The 16,023-nt window shown below is 49.8% G+C and overlaps 1 protein-coding gene and 1 non-coding gene across 11 annotated transcripts in view; both read left to right on the top strand.

Moving 5' to 3' along the window:
* GRIP2 (glutamate receptor interacting protein 2) overlaps positions 1–16,023 on the top strand; it is a 111,615-nt gene that overhangs the window by 64,042 nt on the left and 31,550 nt on the right. For all 10 annotated transcript variants that reach the window (XM_034955874.3, XM_055109518.2, XM_034955877.3 and 7 more), the window contains exons 2-6: positions 12,812–12,892; positions 13,171–13,306; positions 14,212–14,357; positions 15,052–15,138; positions 15,675–15,750. In XM_034955874.3, the coding sequence (XP_034811765.2) occupies positions 12,812–12,892; positions 13,171–13,306; positions 14,212–14,357; positions 15,052–15,138; positions 15,675–15,750 (526 nt within the window). The remainder of the gene's footprint in view (positions 1–12,811; positions 12,893–13,170; positions 13,307–14,211; positions 14,358–15,051; positions 15,139–15,674; positions 15,751–16,023) is intronic.
* On the top strand, positions 7,670–7,776 carry LOC112439345 (U6 spliceosomal RNA). Its single transcript, XR_003027644.1, has one exon. It is a non-coding gene; the product is annotated as a U6 spliceosomal RNA (small nuclear RNA).

Genomic DNA, 16,023 nt, shown 5'->3' with positions numbered 1-16,023 from the left:
CCTAAGCCTGGCATTCAAGGCCCTTCCTGACCTCTCTGACATTTTCTCTCTCTGATGACTTACTTGACCTCTACCCTCACCACTGTAGCCTCCACCCTAGGTCTCCTCCCCAGATCACAGAACCTCATGATCACACTTGCTTCAGTTTGCATCAGCACCAAGGCTCTTCTTCCAAAAAGTGTAAAGATGGAGCTTCAGGCACAGTGGGATCCAGATGTTCAATTAACATCATTAGGACTCTGGGTCTCTTCGTAGCTTGCTCTGCTTCACTTTAGTGAGCTTCATTTCCAGGCAGACTCTCTCCTCTCCTTGAGAGTTCCTGGCACCTTCAAACTTAAGGTCAACCAGCTCAGTCATCCCTAAGGAAAGAGAGCCTATTTCCAGTAGTTCCCCCAAATGCCCCAGAAACGGCTCTCATTGGTCCAACTTGTATCACATGCCCACCTCTGATGGATCGCTGAGCCTCTGATTGGCCAGGCCTGGTCATGTGACCTCCCCTGTTGCTGGTAAGGGCAGCCATATACCTCCACATTTGGCACAGAAGACTGCAGCCCTGAGAAGTCAGCCCACTGGCAGTGTGTGTCAGTGAGTGCCAGGATTGGAGCTGGGCTCTGTGGACCAGGCAGCCCTGTGCCCTTTCTCTGCTTCTGATGGACTCTGGATGGGTCCCTTCTCAGGCCCCACACCCTGGGCATGTCCAGTCTCACTCCAGGGAGTCTTGCTTTCCTGTCACTAACCCCAGAGTTCTGGCAGGAAGGGATTGTGACCTATCTCCGTTGGCCTGGGCTGGGGCACACAGTAGGCCTGAACACAGATTTTGGCAGGAAGTCCCTCTCCATGTTCACTCTCCTGCCTTGAGGACGGGAGGCCTGCTCTGACTCCACAGCCACAAAGACATCTTTGTTCCAGGCCTGCTAGGTCTGAGCAGGCACTTGCTGCCATGCTGGGGGCAGGGAAGTCTCAGTGGGTGTGGGTGTACATGTGTGAAGGTCCCCCTGCTGTGCCCTGGGCTACCCACTCCTCCAAGGGGCCCTCACCAGGCCTACCCCTTGGCTCTGAGACTCCTCAGGCAGGCCTGGCCTCCTACTCCACAGCAGGGGCTGTGGCCATGGGGGATCCTTCGCCTGAGTTTGCGTCCTGGCTCTGTCTCTTCCTAGTCTCTGACCTTGAGAAACTCATTCCACCTCTTTGATTCTCATTCTCCTAATCTGTAAATGGGAATTGAATTTAAAAAATATTTGCTGAGCATGTACTACATGCCAGACAATGTGTGTGCTGCACACAGCAGTGAGCAGGCAGACAGAAGCCCGGCCCCCTGGAGCTGACATCCCAGTAAAAATAGTCGTAAATATTTAGATGGTGTTGATTGCCCAGAGGAACATGAAGCAGGGAGGGAGTGGAGAGGAGGTGTGGAGGTACAGGGTGCGTGTGTTAAGTTCCAACAGGCGGATGGGGAAGGCCTCCCTGAGGAGGTGACATTTCTACAAGTTCCCGAAGGAGCTGAGACGGGAGTTTTGATGATGTCTGGGGAAGAGTTTTGTGGGCAGAGGGAACAGCCGATGCAAAGGCCCTAGGGGGATGTGAGTCTGGTGGGCCTTGGGTCGAAAGGACAGATGTGTCCAGGCCAGGAAGGCTTCACCTCCCTTTAGAGTGCAGTTGCCAAGGTGGGGTGGGCCCATAGGGTCAAACCTCCGCTTTGTCACTTCTGGCTGTGTAACCAGGAACAAGTCACTTAGCATCTCCGTGCCTCAGTTTTCCCAGCTGTAAAATGGGGAGAATAACAGTGCCCAAGTGGCAGTGTGGTTATGAGGATTAAGTGAGAAAATGCACCGTGTGCTGGAGTGGAGCCGGCCAGGGCGAGCATCAGGAGGTGAAGTCAGGGGACCGGGGACTGACAGTTGTGGTGAGGACTTCTGCTTCTACTCTCCCTGAGCTAGACACAGTCTTCTTGTGACTGCAGGCAGCCACCATTGGGAAACTGAATGGTTCTGTGGGTGACCCTGATTTTGAGGTCACGTTCCTTGACATTGCTGGTTTTAGAGTAGGGCAGGAGAGCAGGACCCAGAACGCAGAAGGCCAACCCCCAACTTGAGACTGCGCCCCCGCTCTCCCATGGTGGGATGTTGGCCTGCGTGTGGCTCAGGCCTGCTGGACAGGAGCCCCTCTCCCTGTGTGGAGGAGGATTGTGGGGGTGGCGGCCTCTCCAGGTGATGCCATGGGTCCTGCTAGCCCTGATGCACCCAGCCTGTGAGTGCCTGAGCCCTAATTTAGGTATTCTTGGGGTACTGGAGCTGTCACCTTCCCAGTGCCCTGATGCTTCTCATTTGGGGTCTGTTGCCCTCCTGTCTGGAGGGAAAGAGCAGAGCCAAGGGTTCAGGGCATGGTCTGTTGTGAGGTCAGGGAGCCCTGGGTTCCAGGTGCCTCTGCAGCTCACCAGCTCAGTGGCTTCTCTGGGCCTCAGGCTCCCTATCTGTAAACTGGGGACAATCGGTGAGCCTCCCTCCATGGTTCTTAGGACAATTAACTGACTTAGCATCCATAAAGTGCTTAGAGCAGGCCTGGCCCAGGGAAGGGCCCAACACTGGGTGCTACTTATTAAGGTTCTTTATTTTTTTCTTTGCAATCCTTGGCAACAAATGAATGAGGCTTCAAATGTTTAAATGTACTGATGCATTTCTTTTTGTCTCCCTGAAAAACGTGCTTCTGCCGAGCTTATCTGATCTTTCTATGCTGCTCTCCCCATGGAAGCTGGGCTTCCTGGGAGGCTTGTCACCCATGGGGATTGGAACTGTCATTCAGAGGTCAGCCTGTAACTGGCTTTGAGGCATCTCCATCGAGCCCTTGGCCTGTTCCAGCCCTCAGTGGCCAGGGAGGAATGCCCAAAGGAGCTGGGGCTCTGCCTGGAGCTGAACAGCCCCAGGGCTGCAGGCATTACAGCAACTTCCAGGCTTGCATGGATGGGGGAGTAGGCAGGAAGGTGCCCAGAGGGTAGGGCCAGACCCCTTAGGGAGCCAGAAGGCCTGGGCTTCAGTCCTGGCTCTGCCACTTAGAAGCTCTGTGCCCCTGGGCAGTTCCCTTGACCTCTCTGTGCCTCAGTAGGCCTGGGTTCAAACACTGGCCCTGCCCTTTATCATGGGATATCACTTAACCTCTCTGTGCCTCAGTTTCCTCGTCTGTAAAATGAGAATCATGATTATACCGCCTCAAAAGTGCTGAGGATTAAATGAGATCATGCTTAGGAAGCACAGAAACCAGCACTTAATCACTAGGAGCCATCGTCATGATTGATCTAGGAAAACCTTTCAACAAGGTGAGGGAAGCAGGCAGGGAGGGAACTGCCATGTTTTATGGTTTCTGTGCACACTTCCCCACAGTTCCTCCCAGCAACCCATGAGGTGGGCACCAGTACCCCCATTTTGCAGAGGAGAAGTCTGAGGCTCAGAGAGAAGTGACTTGTCCCAGATCCCTTAGCCAGTTGGCAGCCGATTTAGAATCAAAGTCCCAAGTTGGACTGACTCCAAAGCCTATCCCTCCCTTCCCACCATATCAACAATCCCTTCCATGGTGGGGCGAAGCTGGCTGGGGCTGGACCGTCACTTGGTGGAGTACTTAGCGCCCATGTCCTCTTCAGCACCCAGGGTCCCGGTGAGCTGGCATGGTCCTGGCCGACAGCTCACCATCCCTGCAAATCATGTCCTGTTCGCCCCAAGTGGAGCCTCTGGGCATTTGTTTTCTCAGTGGTCCCTTTTGAGATGCTGAGTCCTCCCTCCAGGAGGCTCACAGAACAGGGCAGCAGTCAAAGCCGGCTGACTTTATAGTCCCGCCCCCTCCCCCACACTTCTTTCCAGCCACCCGCTTAGGCAGGACCCTGGCGAAGGCAGCCTGGCAAGGAGTTGACTTCCTTTTCCCTTTGTCAAAGCTCAATAGCCCCCTGAGGCCCCAGAGAGCGGGAGATAATGAAGGCAAATTAGCCGTGATTTCAAGAGAAATAAAATAAAAAAGAAGGCCACCCACCCCGGCTGCAGCGTGGGCCTGAGTACCAGGTGTACAGGTCTGAGCTCCAAGCACGTTTCTCCCTCTGTCCCTCCTCCCCTGACTTGCACACCCCACATTTGCCGGGACTGGCTGGCACCACTGCGGAAATGAATTTTCCTCTGAAGCGAGTTCCTACAGGACGATTGACTGAAGGCAAAAGCTCATAATTGCCCATTGCTGGAAGGAGGAGACAGGGAAAAAAACATGGATAAAAATATCTCTGTTTTTTATGCACGTTTCCAGCTGAAAATTGGTGGGAAAGATGTTTTTGAAAAGCCTTCATCTCTAAGCATATAATTACCAGGTCCTGGAACAAAAAAGAGAGAGTGGGAGAGAGCAAGCATGTTCTCTGAGGAGGGGGCCTAGGGTCTGACCCCCCCAAGGGGTTTTCTATAAATAAAGTCATCCCCTCAACTTCTCAAGCTCTGGCCAGCTGGAGTCAGCCATGGGAGAGACACCCCCATTTTACAGAGGAGAAAATGGAGGCTCGAGTCACACAGCCAATTGTAATTCTAACCCTATTTTGATCCTTGGTTTGGATGCTGCCTCAGTTCCCCCCCATCTGAGGATGTTCGTGAAAGAGAGGCCCTATGTCCCCTCTGAATAGGCATCAGCAAACACTGCAGCATTCCTTCCGGGCACCTTTCTGACTATGCCAGGGGGTCTTGGGTGCTCAGAAGCCTCTCATCTGGCAACTCGCCTATCAAGAATGGCTTCTTGACTTCCACAAGAGGCCACCAAGGGCACACCCTGAGATGCCTAGGGAAGTCTCTCGAGGCCTCGCCTGCTGCCCACTGACTCTTTGCGCACAATAGTATGACTTGTTTTGCAGCACGCAGTCAAGTCTCTGACAGCTGGGAAAAGAGATGGCTCACAGCCTGAACCCCAAACCGGCCAAAAATTGTAGCAGGAAGGGAGTTGCAGCCACTCGGTGTTGAGACCAGCAGACTCCGGCACCTCCGCTGTCCCTAAGCTGTCACTGTAACCCACTTTAGCACCCGGTAGTGCACTGGAGCAAAATCTGAATATTGGGATGAGGAAAGGGAAGACAGGCAGTGTCAGAGACAAACTTGGAGGGCACCACGGAGACCCAGGGCATGGGTCCTCCCCTTCGCCAGCCAACATCGGGCACCCTGTGCTTCAGCATCCAGCTCTTGGGGGTGCCGTTGTTCCTCCGTCTGAATTTCTGACTTGTTTTTACAATTAGGGCTCACAGCTCCACATCCACTCTGGGATTCCACTGCTCTGAATTTGGTGAACTTGGGCTTTGGCTTCCTTATCCTTTCCTTAAGAGATAATCCTTCTCCCTCCCCCACTTTCCTCTTAGGATTCATAAACCTGGAGCTAGCAAGCTTATCTCTGGTCTTCCCAAGACAGCTGGAGATAGAGAGGGATTTTCCAGGGACAGAATCTAATCTGCACAGGATAAGACGTATTTTAATTCCAGAATTGCCCTCATGAAATACCAGAGACGTTCACTGTCACACAGTTGATAGAACCCAGTCTTTTTGATTTTATTAGCTCAGAAACATCTTGTTGAATCTAAATGAAGTGCGTATTAGGAAACCGTAATGGGAGGCATTATACTTAATGGGGTGTCGCCTGAATCCGTGGTGGCTGATGTGAACTGGAGGTGGAAGGCGGATGAGCGGAGCTGCTGAGGACCCAACCCCAGGGGACCTGGAAATGATTCCTGGATAACTGCTATTTGATTTGTTATTTATCAGCTGCTGGCAAGCAAAGAGAGCCCAGCCCTGGTCTGGCGGAGCACGGTAGTTGGGACCTTTCTCAGTGGTTACAGCTGCAGGTGGGATCGCTGTCAGGCTTCCATAGGCCCAAGTTGACCAGCAACACTGACTCAGGCTGAGCCCCGCCCTCAACTCAGCAGTATCCGGCCCGGACCCAGGCTGAGCCCCGCCCTCAACTCTACACGATCCGGCCCGGAACCACGTTGAGCTCCACCTCCGACTCAGTCTGCGCCCAGCCCTTAAGTCAGTCTGAGCCCCGCCCTTAACTCAGGCTGAGCCTGGCCCAGACCCAGGTTGAGCCCCCTCCCCTAACTCAGGTTGAGCCCCACCCCTGACCCAGGTCGAGTCCCCTCCTGACTATAGAGCAATGGTTCTCTGTTGGGGGGCGATATGGTTCCCCTAGGGCACATTTGGCAATGTTTGGAGTCATTTTTGTTTGCCACAGATGCTCCTGGCATCTGGTGGTTAGAGGCCAGGGATGCTGCTCAGCTTCCTACAATGCAGAAGAGAAGCCCCCACCACAGGAATCATCTGGCAAAAAATACCCATAGTGCGAAGGCTGAGAAACCTCCCGTAGACTGAGCCCTGTTTCCGGTTCTGGCTGAGCCCTGACGCTGGCCCAGACTGAGTCCTGACCTTGACTCAGGCCACTCATACCCTGGCTGAACCCTAATCAGACCCTCCCCTCATGAAAAAGACCTGGCTGGAGCAGAGTGGGGGAAGTGGCCTCTGCCACCTGCGGGGACCAAACCTTCTCCCGTCTTTTCTCCTGCTGCCGCTGAGGATGGGAGGGCGCGTGGGCCGCTGGGTCAGGTCTCACTTTCCATGGGTGTGAGGTTGGGGAGGAGAGCGAAGTTCCCACAGCTGGCGAATGGCAGAGCCAAGATCTCTACTGAGGCCTGGCTGACCCCTGAGCCTCTTCTGCTAACACTAGGCTAAGCTGGAGCCGCAGAGGTTGGGGTGGTAGGAGAGCCCTTCTTCAAGGGCAGGCGGGGGCATGTGCAGGCTCAGACGAGGCCTGAGGAAGGAGCAGAAGGTGCCCGGGAGGGCTGAGCCCTGAGGCAGCGCAGGGAGCCCACCAGCTTGATGGTGCGTCCCTTCTCACTTTGGCACCTGTTCTTGCCCGTGTCAGCCCAGTACTGAGAAAGGAGATTTAGATGAGGAATGTGAAAAACATAACCCGCTCGATGGGGCCTCAAGCACAGGGTAGAAAACGCTAAGAGGCCTGGGGTCTGCTTCCAGCTCTTGGTAGACGCTGCTTTCGCCAAAGACCTCCCTTTTCTGAGCCTGTTTCCTGGTCTGTCAAATGGATGTGATCGCAGCACCTACCTCCTCCCAAGGCCACTGTGAGAAGTGAATGAGGTGGAACAAGATAATGTGGTGGTGTGCACAGGGCATGGCTGCTGCAGGATCTGTGAGTTTCCTTCCCCTCTCTGTCAGCACATAGAGGAGAAACCAGAATATGCCCCATCAGGCTGAACCCTGCCTTTAACTCAGGCAGAGCCCCGCAAAATGAGGCATGTGCAAAAGGAGGGATGCTGCAGGGAGGCTGGGGCCCAGCAGGTGACCAGACAAGCTTCCAGCTTCAAACTCCTTTGAAATGCTCAGGTGCAGTCACAGGAAAGTAAGGAAAACCTCAGGCATCAGAAATGAAGCGAGTGAGAGTATCAAGGAGATAAGGATGGTCTGTGTAATCACCCCATCAACTTTGTAAGGGAGGTCTGGCCAGTCCAATAAGGCAAATAAGAGAAATGAAAGGCATAAAGTTTAGAAAGTAAGAAATAAAACTGTCATTTTCACAGATGATATGATTATGTATATAGAAAATCCAAAAGAATCTATGGCTAAACTTAGAATTAATACGTGAATTTAAAAGTTCAGAATATGTGCTCGCTTAGGCAGCACAGATACTAAAATTGGAATGATACAGAGAAGATTAGCATGGCCTCTGTGCAAGAATGACACACAAATTTGTGAAGTCTTCCGTATTTTTGCAAAAAAAAATAGAAAGAATGAATAAGACCTAGTATTTGATAGCACACTAGGGTGACTGTAGTCAGTAATGATGTAATTGTACATTTAAAAATAACTAAAAGGATTAAATTGGATTGTTTGTAACACAAAGGATAAATGCTTGAGGTGATGGATACCCCATTTACTTTGACGTGATTATTATGCAGTGCGTACCTGTATCAAAATATCTCATCTACCCCATAGATATACACACCTACTACATACCCACAAGAATTAAAAATAAATTTTTTAAGCTCAGAATATAAAACGAACTGTATATTTTTACACCAGGAACAAATAATTAGAAAATGAAATTTGAAAAACAATCCAATTTCTGTAGCTTTAACACACTTTAAATGCCTAGGAATACATTTAATGAGAGTGGTATAAGACTTTTTCTCATACAAGTACACAGTGTTCTTAGGAGAAATTAAAGATAAAAATGAATGGAGGAATATACTGTGATCATTGACTGGAAGATTCAATATTGTCTCCCAAAGAAAAAGACATCAATTCTCCACAAATGGGCCTATACATGCATTTCCACTCAAAAAATGAAGAGAAATGGAAAACAAGCAGGATGAGTGCAGGTGATGCTGGGGCTTCTCTACTGGGGTGGCAGCAGGAATGGGGGGATGTTTGTGCGTCTAGTAGCCGAAGGCTTGGGTTTTAATGGCTCAGAGATACAGGAAAAGCTACCTTGTACTTTCCCAAGTTGGTACTGAGACCCCAGCATAAAGCCAGGACCTTTGAAGAGATCTACCCTCAGTGAAAGAGGAGACTTGGAAAATATTCACCCGTCTATCAGGGAGCTAAAACAAAAGCTTATCTGTCTCAACTCAGCCTCCAGTGGTCTCCTTTGAGGATTTGTGATCTAAGGTGTGCCCCTTGTTTCTGGTGAATATTAGAATTTATAATACCACCATGGTTCTGGAATCTTTGAGCCAAGATTGGTATTTACAATACCATGGGGGTATTGTAAATTCTAATGAGTGTTGTAAATACCCATAATCATTGATATCAGGGTAACGATACTTTGGCAAGCACCCAGGGGAAGGAATGGAAAATTCTCTCTGGATCCTGGAGCCCTACAACCAGGCTGAATAGAATTCCCACAGTTGAAGCCCTACTAAAGATGAGCTCACAATCCAACAATTACCAACCACACGAGGAAACAGTCTACTGTAAGGGAGAGTCATCAGACACTAGGCAGAAGAAATACCTCCCAAGAGTTTGAGATAATGGAAAAATAATAGGTGAATGTTCAAAATATTTAAAATTATTAGAAACATAAGGAGCAACAGAAAAAGGAAGAGCAAAATATAAAAACAGAACAAAGATAAAAGCAAAATAATCAAACAAAGCTTTCAAGAGCCATAAATGTACTGTTGGAATTAAAATTTGGAATGGGTATTAGACTAATAATTATGGTATTACTTTGTAAGGTGGGATATAATACTTTTATTGTATAAGAAATATGTTCTTATTTAGAAATGCATATTGAAATATTTAAAGGTGAAATTGCATTATGCCCAGGATTTGTTTTAAAATATTTCAGCATAGATAAAAATAAATGGGCTAAATACGGCAAAGTGTTAATGATTGTTAAAACTACCTGTGAGGTAATACCAATTCATTATACAAGTGTTTTTCCTTTTTTTTTTTTTTTTTTTTTTGAGACGGAGTCTCACTCTGTCGCCCAGGCTGGAATGCAGTGGCACGGTCTCGGCTCACTGCCAGCTCCGCCTCCCAGGTTCACGCCATTCACCTGCCTCAGCCTCCCAGGTAGCTGGGACTACAGGCGCCTGCCACCACGCCCAGCTAATTTTTTTTTTTTTTGTATTTTTAGTAGAGATGGGGTTTCACTGTGTTAGCCAGGATGGTTTTGATCTCCTGACCTCGTGATCCGCCGCCTTTGGCCTCCCAAAGTGCTGGGATTACAGGCGTGAGCCACCACGCCCAGCCACAAATGTTTTTCAAACTTTAGTGCGACACAGAGTCACCTAGAAGGCTTTTCAAAGCACACATTATTACATCTGACAATGGATTTGTATCCGGAATATATGAAAACTCAATAACAAGGAAACAAACAACCCAACTTAAAAATGGGCAAAAGCTTTGGCACTTCCCCAAAGAAGATATAGATGAATGGCAAGTTAAAAAAAGTGCCCAACCTCATTAGTCATTAGACAAATGCAAATTAAAATCACAGTAAGATACCTCTGCGCATGTATTAGCATGACTAATTTTTTTTTTTAATTAGGGAGACAGGGTTTTGCCGTGTTGCCCAGGCTGGTCTTGAATTCCTGGGCTCAAGCAATCCTTCTACCCTGGCCTCCCAAAGTGTTGGGGTCACAGGTATAAGCCAGTGTGCCCAGCTTAAATTTTTTTGTTTAAACCCTAACTGATATTACCAAGTGCTGATGAGGATGCACAGCGATTGAAACTCTTTTACATTGTTGGTCGGGTGCAAAATGGCACAGCCACTTTGAAACAGTTTGGCAGTTTCTTATAAAGTTAACCATATGCTTGCCATACCACCTAGCAATGCCATTCCTGGGTGAAACAGAAACTTATGTTCAAACGAAAACCTGTATGCAAATGTTTATTATGGCTTTATTCAAAATCACCAAAAACTGGAAACACAAGTCAATAGCTAAACAAACTGGTATATCCATTGGATGCAACCCAAGTCATCCATAAAAAGATGCAAACTACTGATACACACGACACTGTGGCTGAATCTCAAATGGTTATGCTAAATGTAAGAAACTAGACTCAAAAGCGTACATACTGAGTGATTCTACTTACATGACATTCTGGAGAAGACAAAATGATAGAGACTGAAAACAGATAAGTGCTTGTGGGGAACAGAGGTTGGGGCAGGGACTGACTACAGTGGAACATCAAGGGAGAATTTTGGGGGCCAATAGAAATGTTCTAAAACTTGGTCGTGGTGGTGGTCAGGATACATTTTCCAAAGCTCATTGACATGCTCACCACAAAGAGTAAATTTTACTATATTTAAATTTTTATTTATTTTTATTTTTTATTTTTTGAGATGGAGTCTCACTCTGTCACCCAGACTGGAGTGATGTGGCACGGTCTTGACTCACTGCAACCTCCGCCTCCTGGGTTCAAGCGATTCTCCGGCCTCAGCCTCCAAAGTAGCTGGGATTACAGGTGCCTGCCACCACACCCCACTAATTTTTGTATTTTCAGTAGAGATGGGGTTTTGCCATGTTGGCCAGATTGGTCTCGAACTCCTGACCTCAGCTGATCTGCCCACCTTGACCTCCCAAAGTGCTGGGATTACAGGTGTGAGCCACCATCCCCCGGTCTAAATGCTAAAAAGTGAAGAATAATATAAGTTAGACTAATATACTAATATACACACACATACAGATTCCTGGAGCCCACCCCCAGGGTGTTTCCTTTTTCAGGTCCTGGTTGGGGCCAAGAATTTTCCTTTCTTACTTCCCTTTTCTTCCTCCTTCCCTCCCTCTTCCCTCCCCTCCCCTCCCCTCGCTTTCCTTCTTTCCTTTCCTTTCCTTTCCTTTTTTTCCTTTCCTTTCCTTTCCTTTCAAGTAATTAGAAAATGAGATTTGAAAAACAATCCAATTTCTGTAGCTTTAACACACTTTAAATGCCTAGGAAAGGCAATGCCTTGGAAAAGAAATACCTTTACTTCCCTTCCCTTCCCTTTCTTCCTTCTTTCTCACCCCCTCTCTCTCTTCTGTCTCTGTCTTTCTCTCTTTTCGAGACAGAGTGAGGGTCTCAGAGTCTCTCTGTCACTGGAATGCAGTGGCGCAATCACAGCTCACTGTAGTCTCGACTTCCCAAATTCAAGTGATTCCCCTACCTCAGCCTCCTGAGTAGCTGGGACTATAGGCATGCACCACCATGCCTGGCCAATTTTTGCATTTTTTGTAGAGATGGGGTTTCACTATGTTGCCAAGGCTCGTCTTGAACCCCTGGGTTCAAGTGATCCACCTGCCTCGGCCTCCCAAAGTGTTGAGATTACAGGCATGAACCACTGTGCCCAACCAATAATTTACATTTCTGACAAGTTCCCAGGTGCTGTGGGCCTGGGAATCACATTTTGAGAATCTCCGCATCATACTGTTCTGCCTTCTTTATGTTTGAAATGTATGAAAGATTTTCTACTAACTTAAAAGAAGCAAAAAAGACAGACTTCATTGCAGATGAAGCACCCCTTGACGTATCTTAGAGAGATAAAGAAGACATGGAAAATAGAAGGGTGGGTGTGGATGTGGGTCATGGAGAATAAAATGGAAAGTCCTAAAGTACATCTATTAAGCTTTTCAAAAGAGAGAGAGCTGATGGAAACAATATTTGAAGAAACACAAGGGAGCGCTTTCTCGAATTAGAGTGAAGGAGACAGACTTATCTCAGGCTGCCTAGAACGCCTGAGAATGTGATTCGTAAACTGTAAAGTGCAGTCCTCATGAGGAAGCATTAATCAGGTCCATCCACGATTGAGTTTCCTCTCGGTCAGAGCTGTCTCACATGAGCTGCTGTGCCTGCATGTGAGAGAGCTCCCCATCCCAGCAGGTATGTAAGCACAGCCCTGGGTAGTAGAGTCAGCAGAACTGGGTTCTAATGCAGATTGCACAACTCTCCAGCTGTGTGACAATGGGCATGAGTTGGCCTTCTCTGAGCCTCAGCTTCCTTATCTGTACAGTGGAATAATCTGATCCATGGTAACAACATTCACGGGGTTGTTGAGACAGTGAACCACAGAATGGCTGTGAAGCTCCCAATATATAGTGTAGTGCTCAAAGAATGTTACTCAGCCCCAAGAGCAGGGGCCAGGCTTTCTTTGGGAGGAGGAGCTATGAGGATTCTCCAGCAGAGAATCCCGTGGAGCTGGTGGCAGGAGGGAACCCATCTTACAGGCCACGTCCACAGAGTGGAAAATTCCCAAAGCAGAGGAGGTCTGCAGGAATGGAAACGAAAGTGGAACTCGGCCTTTCCCTCTTTCTCCCCTGCAGACGATGGGCCCTACTCCAAAGGAGGCAAGGACGCAGGAGGGGCCGACGTTTCCCTGGCGTGCCGCAGACAGAGCATTCCAGGTAATGAGGCTTCCCTCATTCCCTCTTTTTCTGCCCTGGAGGCACAGAGAGCCCTAGGTGGGGGTCAGATGGCAACGGCTCTGCCACTGACTTGCTCTGTGACCTTAGACCAGCCACTTAACCTCTCTGATTCTCCTCTGTAAAAAGGAGGTGATCATCACCCAGGGCAATGCAGCAGAGTGCCCTACCAACCAGGTGCTCGCCTCGCTTATCTTAGAGCTGGGGGCCTGGGGTGGCCCCAGCTGCCCGCTCAAGCCCCCATCCCCATCTGTTGGCAGAGGAGTTCCGAGGGATCACTGTGGTGGAGCTGATCAAGAAAGAAGGCAGCACGCTGGGCCTGACTATCTCAGGTGGCACCGACAAGGATGGAAAGCCCAGGGTCTCCAACCTGAGACCTGGGGGACTTGCGGCCAGGTGAGAAGTGGGCTTGGCACAGCGGCAGGAGGCGGGTGCAGAGGCAATGATGGGAGCCCAGGGCCAGTGGAAAATGTACTGAAGGTCTTAGGCAAAGCAATCAGGCAGCTGTTTCCAGGAGCACCCATCAGCTTGGTGTCTGCAGAGGGAAGGCCTCCAATGGAGGCTGTAATTCTAGGCCCTGGCTTCTCTTTTCTTTTACACCAGGGGCTTCGCCATAGCACCCCACAGTCACCAGGCCATATCTGCCCTCCAGGCCTTTGCATATGCAGTCCCCTATGTCCAAAAGCCTGTTCCCCACAGCATCCTCCTGGCACACTCCTCTTTATCCCTCCACACTAAACACAGAGGTCACTGCCTCCAGGAAGCCCTCCCTGACCCGAGGCCAAGGCAGCTGCACTGCTCTGTTCCTGAAGCCCCACATGCACATTTCTGCACACATTGTCTGATTTCCCCTATCATTTGCCCCTGTGGCTCCCTTGGACTGTGAGGCCTGGGAGTTAGCCTCTCAGTCACTGCCTCCCTGGGCCTCACACAATGCTGGTGCAGATAAATGTCCAATTGAACAGCAGGAAGGTTGGTGGTGAGAAGTCAGGAAGAGCATTAGGGAATAGCAAAGGATGTGATGATCTGGTCACTCTGCAGGCTTGTCTGAGACACCACTGCAGAAGGAAAAGCAGACAGACCAGCGAAGGGGGAAAGCCTGGGACCTGGGTGTCAGTCTCTGCACTCTCTTACGTGCTGTGTGACCCTGGACAACTGTCTGACCTCTCTAAGCCTCAGCTTCCCCGTTTGTGAAATGAGGATCCAGTGATCATAGGGATTCCAGAGGAGGGTGGGTGTGAATGCCAGGACTGCATGGGCCAGCACCTGTTACCATGTGTGCCCTGGCCTTCCTGCTCTAGGAGTGATCTGCTGAACATTGGTGACTATATTCGGTCTGTGAACGGGATCCACCTGACCAGGCTCCGCCACGATGAGATCATCACCCTGCTCAAGAATGTGGGCGAGCGCGTGGTGCTGGAGGTGGAGTATGAGCTGCCCCCGCCCGGTGGGTGCCCTTGGACGGGGAACTTTCTCCACTGCCTTGGTTGCGGGTGGACACGGCTACCTCCCCACCAGGGCCTGGGTGGTAGGGATCATGCCAGATGGAGTGGGTAGAACCTGGAGACTGGCCACAAGCATCCATACCTCGCCTAGGGGCTGTGCCTACAACCGCAGTATGCTGTCACCAGGAGGTGGTGGGACTCTATAGCCAATGTCATTTTACATATTTAGTCTCCAGATGCTTTTCCTTTAGCGGGGAAGGTTTTGGAAGCATTAGCTGAATAAGTTGTTCCCTGACCTACCACACCCACACTCCACTGCCCTGCACTAAGTAACGGTGGTGTAGGGTTTCACCTAGCTTGGGATTTTCAAAGTTGGTCTAAAGTCATGAAGTTTGAGTAACTGTCTGGAATTCAGCCCTGGCCTGAGCCTACCAGCCAGGGACTCAAGCCTGAGTTCTGCCATCGTCTCTGTGAGCATGGGCAGGCCCTTTCCTCTCTCTCAGTGGTGGGCTAAGTGGGATTAGGGGAGAGGATCCCTCTAAGCCTCACTTGTTCGACCTGTAAAATGGGCAAGGGTTTACCCTCCCTGTAATCTCTGTGACTGATCACCCAGTCCTCCTGGAATGAGCTTTGGGCACATCTACCAGCCTGGAGATGCGACTGAGGGACTCAAAGGAGTCCTCCATTTCTCCCCAGCTCCTGAGAATAACCCCAGGATCATTTCAAAGACAGTGGACGTCTCCCTGTACAAGGAGGGCAATAGCTTTGGCTTTGTCCTTAGAGGTCAGTGAAAGAATTGCCCTTGGTATTGGGGCAGCAAGAAAGAGGCTAATACTAATTCCATGTGTGCACTGTTTGGATTTGAATGTAATTTATGTATATCTCAGTTCTGACTTTGAAGAACACAGGACCGTTAAGGTAAGTATTCAGTGGGAAAATCTGCCAAGCAATGAAGTAGGCTTGGTTGGGGAGAGTGAGAGGAGAAAGTTGTACCGGAAAATGATGGTGAAAGCTGCTACCGAGACTGAGAACAAAGTCTGGAGCTTCCTAGAGATCAGGGAAAAGGGGAAATAAGGTGAGGTCACAGAAGGGAGGCAAGCCATTTAACAGAGAGAAGACTTTGGTCATGTTACCCACCCCTTGCACCATCTCTTGGGAGGGCGAATTTATTGTTGGTGTCTCATAAGAGGGTCCATGAATAGCAAGGACAAGGTCCTCAAACAGGTTTTATTGAAGGAACCTGCTCAGGGGCTGTGTGGGAGCCTCTGGATGGGAAGGGGTGGGTGGATGATTCCTGCTTCTTGTCAAATCCTGTCCAGGAGGTGCCCATGAAGATGGGCACAAGTCCCGCCCGCTTGTCCTGACCTACGTGCGGCCCGGTGGCCCTGCCGACAGGTGAGCCGAGGCAGAAGAAATCCACACACTGCACTGACCTGCCCCAACTCCCCTGCGAAGAAGGTGGAGTGGGGTCACCATGCCCCTTCCCCAGATGAAGAGATCGAGGCCCTGAGGGAACACTCCCTGCTCAGTGTCATTCAGGGAATTGTTGATGGAGCCGGGATGTAACCCCAAATGAGGGAAACCTCGAGCCCTTTCTTCCCCAACATACTGCTGTCTCAGGGGTTGGGGTGTTTGGAGAGGGGCAGCCTTGGTGTCGTTCTTCCCTTT

The sequence above is a fragment of the Pan paniscus genome, chromosome 2 (genome assembly GCF_029289425.2).
Source record: "Pan paniscus chromosome 2, NHGRI_mPanPan1-v2.0_pri, whole genome shotgun sequence".
NCBI lineage: Eukaryota > Metazoa > Chordata > Mammalia > Primates > Hominidae > Pan > Pan paniscus.
The sequence above is the reverse complement of the archived record's forward strand: the minus strand, read 5'-3'. Positions and strand labels throughout refer to the sequence as shown.